Source organism: Phaseolus vulgaris, chromosome 8 (assembly GCF_000499845.2).
Source record: "Phaseolus vulgaris cultivar G19833 chromosome 8, P. vulgaris v2.0, whole genome shotgun sequence".
Taxonomy (NCBI): Eukaryota; Viridiplantae; Streptophyta; class Magnoliopsida; order Fabales; family Fabaceae; genus Phaseolus; species Phaseolus vulgaris.
In genome coordinates, this window is record NC_023752.2 from 39,692,905 (window position 1) to 39,695,589 (window position 2,685).

Here is a 2,685-nt window from a genome sequence, read left to right on the forward strand (position 1 = left end):
TGTTAGCCGTGATCAAGGTAGTGGCCAAGATCAAAGAGTACAGACCGCGCTAAACCTAAGCTAGTTAACAGTTAGTCGTGTGCAAAAAGAAAGAGGAAGCTTAAGAAGATACGAGAGAAGAAACATATAGCTGAAGCAAGTATATATTCCCACCAAGGTCTATACAAATTTCAAGTACAGGAATTGTGCAGAAATATGAAATTACAAGAAGAAAACTTAAGAAGGAGGAATGAGCTTGCCATCTACCACTTCGTGGTAGATGCTGAACTGTGAGTGGTCCACGTCAGGAAGAATGCAACGAATCTGCTCGAAGGCCAACTCGAACCCATCAGCAAGGGCGTTAGCACCCACGTTCATAAGTTCGGCGTTGTCAGCTTCGAGCTTTTGCTTTGAAGTCTCCAAGGCGTTCTTCTCAATGGTGAGGGAAGCAATGGAAGAGGCAGCTTCTCCCAGTTTGCCCTTTGCTTCGACAAGCTCGACCTTCACCGCAGAAAGCTCGTCCATTGCCTTCTCAAGTTTCTTCCCCCCTTCAGTGGCCTCCTCCTTGGTAGACTTGAGATCCCCCGCTAGTTGTGAGTTCAGTTGGCGTAGGGAGGAAGTCTCAGCCTCCAAGTTAATTACCTTGCTCCTCAGCTCCACCACTTCACTGTCCAGAGCGTTGACAGCTTGCCCCATCAAGATCTCAGTCTTGATGGTCTCTTGGACCTGCGATAGGTACTCTTTCCTGGACTTTTCCACCATATCCCTCATCAGGTCTACGGACCCTTGGGCAGCCTCAAAGTCACTCTGCAGTGACTCCTTGTCGTGCTCAAGCTCCTTGATCCTCTTCTCCAGGACTAGTTGCTTGCGGTGCTGGGTGAAAAACTCTAGGGAAAGCACTATCTGCTTGGCCAAGTGCATGTCCACCTCCTGCCCACTCCACTCGAGAAGCTCCCGACTGCGTATGAAATGTCGAACCAAGGCAATGACCCGACTGAAATTTTCATTGCTAGTGCCAGAGCTGCTTGGCTGCGAGCTGGCCTCACCACCTTCAGCAATAGCAGCAGAGGTTGGTGGTGGTGGTGATGCAGGAAGTCTTGAGAAACCCCCCGAGTGGGCAGAATCACTCCCAGCAGGTGGAGTGGGTTGACCAGTAGCTTGGCCCGCTGGGGGTGGAGGTGGAAGGGATGCTGGAGACAGAGGTTGAGGCGTCGGAGATGGTAGGCGCTGAGGGGAGGGAGAGAAAGTTGGTGCTGAGGCAGGTTGAGTAGGAGGAGGTGGGGGATGAACCCTCCTCGATCTGTACCACTTCATTTTCCTCAGGCCTAAGAGACGAAGCCCCCCCAACCTCTTGGCGTTTCCTCTTGCGATGTATGAGAGGAGAGCCAGAACTCTCCTCCTCGGTTGAGGGGGTAGGATCAGCAGCGACCGCCACAGTTGCGGGAAAGGCCTTTACTAGCCTTCTTCTTTTCTTCTCTGGCTCAGGGCCTTCAGCTGGCGCGACCGAGAGAGGGGGAGCTGCGATGGGCTCGGTGGTAGAGGAGGAAGAACCAGTCCCCTTAGCTCCCCTAGTCCGGGCAAGCTCCAGTAATGCCCTCCTCCTATCTTTCCCTGAAGTCATGTCTACATCAAGGGTAAAAAGAAGAGTTAGATGGCATAATTATGCAAGTGGATAAAATGTTATGCAAGTATGCATGAGAGTGTGCAAGTATTCTAAGAGGTGCAAGAAGAAGAGCCTACCTATGTACTTCTTCAGAGACACCACATCAAACTCGTGTTTGATGAGAAGGGCCGAGTTATATTTTGCCCCTAGGAGCAACCTACACAGCTCGCGCTCGTAGGGAGCCATGGCTTCAAGGCCCTGGGGTTTCTTAAACTCGACTCCAGGAACCCAATAAAGGGGAAACCCCTCGAGCAGCGTTGGGCTTTGCTGAGTAGCAGAGATCATGTAGAACCTGCCCTTCCAATCTTTGAACGATTGCTGGTACAGGCCCAAGATCACTCGTCCAACAACTCCATTCAGGCTGACCTAAGACCTATCCCCAGAGTTCTTCGCCTCGAAGAAATGTAGGAAGACGTCTACTGAGGCGTTATGCCCAAAGTAGTTGCAGAGGATCTCGAATGCCCGTATGAAAGCCCAGGCATTCGGGTGGAGTTGGCAAGGGGCTACGTTCAGCTCCATCATCAGCTCCTTCTCAAAGAAGGTGAAGGGCAAGCGCAGCTTCAACCTTTTGAAGATGGCGGAGTATATGAAGGTGAAGTGGCATTGGTAGCCCTATCGTCCACACAGATTGGCATCCCTCGAGGAGGAATGCGTATACGAACGTTGAAATCGTTCTCCCTGTCGATGGCGCAGGAGGGCTCATCAGGGTCGTTGCTCAGAAGGGTCTTGAGGTGGCCTTTAGGTAGTTGAGTGGAAGTTTCGGCCAGCAATGCCAGGGGAGCCCAGTCGTAGACCCTGGCGTAGTCCTGATAGGGAGCTGCATCAGGTGGAGGTGACGCTGGTGCACTTGCTGAAGGCTGTGCACCGGAGGATGAGGCAACGATGCGAGCAGTTTGCTTCAAGCGAGCCATTGCGAGATAACTGCAATGGAGGAAAGCAAAAGGTCAGATGACCGGAAGAAGAGGGAATGATGAATGGTTCGGTGAAAAACAGAGGAAGGGAAGAAGAAAGAAGGGTCTAGGCGAAGAAGAGGAAGAAGGAGA

The 2,685-nt window shown here is 51.9% G+C and overlaps 1 protein-coding gene across 1 annotated transcript; it reads right to left on the reverse strand.

Annotated features, from left to right (window-relative positions):
• Nucleotides 1–216: 216 nt before the first annotated feature.
• On the reverse strand, nucleotides 217–1,927 carry LOC137825111 (uncharacterized). Its single transcript, XM_068630786.1, has 3 exons — nucleotides 1,720–1,927; nucleotides 1,286–1,602; nucleotides 217–1,206 (listed from the first exon to the last, which is right to left on the reverse strand). Exons 1-3 carry the CDS (start codon nucleotides 1,925–1,927, stop codon nucleotides 217–219), a joined length of 1,515 nt encoding a protein of 504 aa, XP_068486887.1.
• Nucleotides 1,928–2,685: the final 758 nt, after the last annotated feature.